This window comes from Aphanomyces astaci (assembly GCF_000520075.1).
Source record: "Aphanomyces astaci strain APO3 unplaced genomic scaffold supercont1.60, whole genome shotgun sequence".
NCBI lineage: Eukaryota > Oomycota > Saprolegniomycetes > Saprolegniales > Verrucalvaceae > Aphanomyces > Aphanomyces astaci.
In genome coordinates, this window is record NW_009798323.1 from 294,479 (window position 1) to 295,121 (window position 643).

At 51.2% G+C, this 643-nt stretch overlaps 1 protein-coding gene across 1 annotated transcript in view; it reads right to left on the reverse strand.

Annotated features, from left to right (window-relative positions):
* H257_14688 (hypothetical protein) overlaps nucleotides 1-410 on the reverse strand; it is a gene marked incomplete at both ends in the record, with an annotated part of 7,029 nt that extends 6,619 nt beyond the window's left edge. The window contains one exon of the mRNA XM_009842578.1: nucleotides 31-410. Within this exon, the coding sequence (XP_009840880.1) occupies nucleotides 31-410 (380 nt within the window). The remainder of the gene's footprint in view (nucleotides 1-30) is intronic.
* Nucleotides 411-643: the final 233 nt, after the last annotated feature.

Below are 643 nucleotides of genomic sequence, written 5' to 3' on the forward strand. Positions count from 1 at the left end.
TCTGCTTCAGAAGCGCGCTCATTTGCCAACTCGGGCAAGGGCGCGACGTTGGTGAAGTTTTGCGGATTAAACGATTTCATCAAGACATTCTTGAACTCGTCGTTGGTCAAGAGGGCGAACTGGTTGAACGGACTGAAATGAGCGTCGGGGTTGGCCAAGGCTGCTTCTTGGACGTCTTGGACAGTGTCGTGGAAGCGCTGGAGTTCTTCGACAGTATGGCCGTTGATTAGGAAGGTTTCCGTGGTGACTGGGGGGAGGAATCCGTTGGCCTTGGCAATGGGGCCATACAACGCCTTCCACTTGGCCAGTTGCTGCTCGAGGGCGGTTAGGTCCGCCGAGGTGAGGATTTCGTACGATTGTCTGGCGGCAATCGCAGTAGTTGCAAGCGTGATGACAAGGCTGGCTTTCATGTCGGTTGGAGGAAGGATATTCAAGAATGACTCTTTTTCGGTGGGGTGCGAGGGGTTCTTGTTGTAGCCATGGCTAAGAATTGTGAATTTGGATGGTGTAGGAGCCGTGGTAATGTGTGTTATCGATTTGAAACGACAATTTCAACCGCGTGGTGTGCCTGCACGTTCCATGATACTTTACGCAACACTATACGTAGTATGTACGTACTTACTTCGAAGTACTCAATTGACAG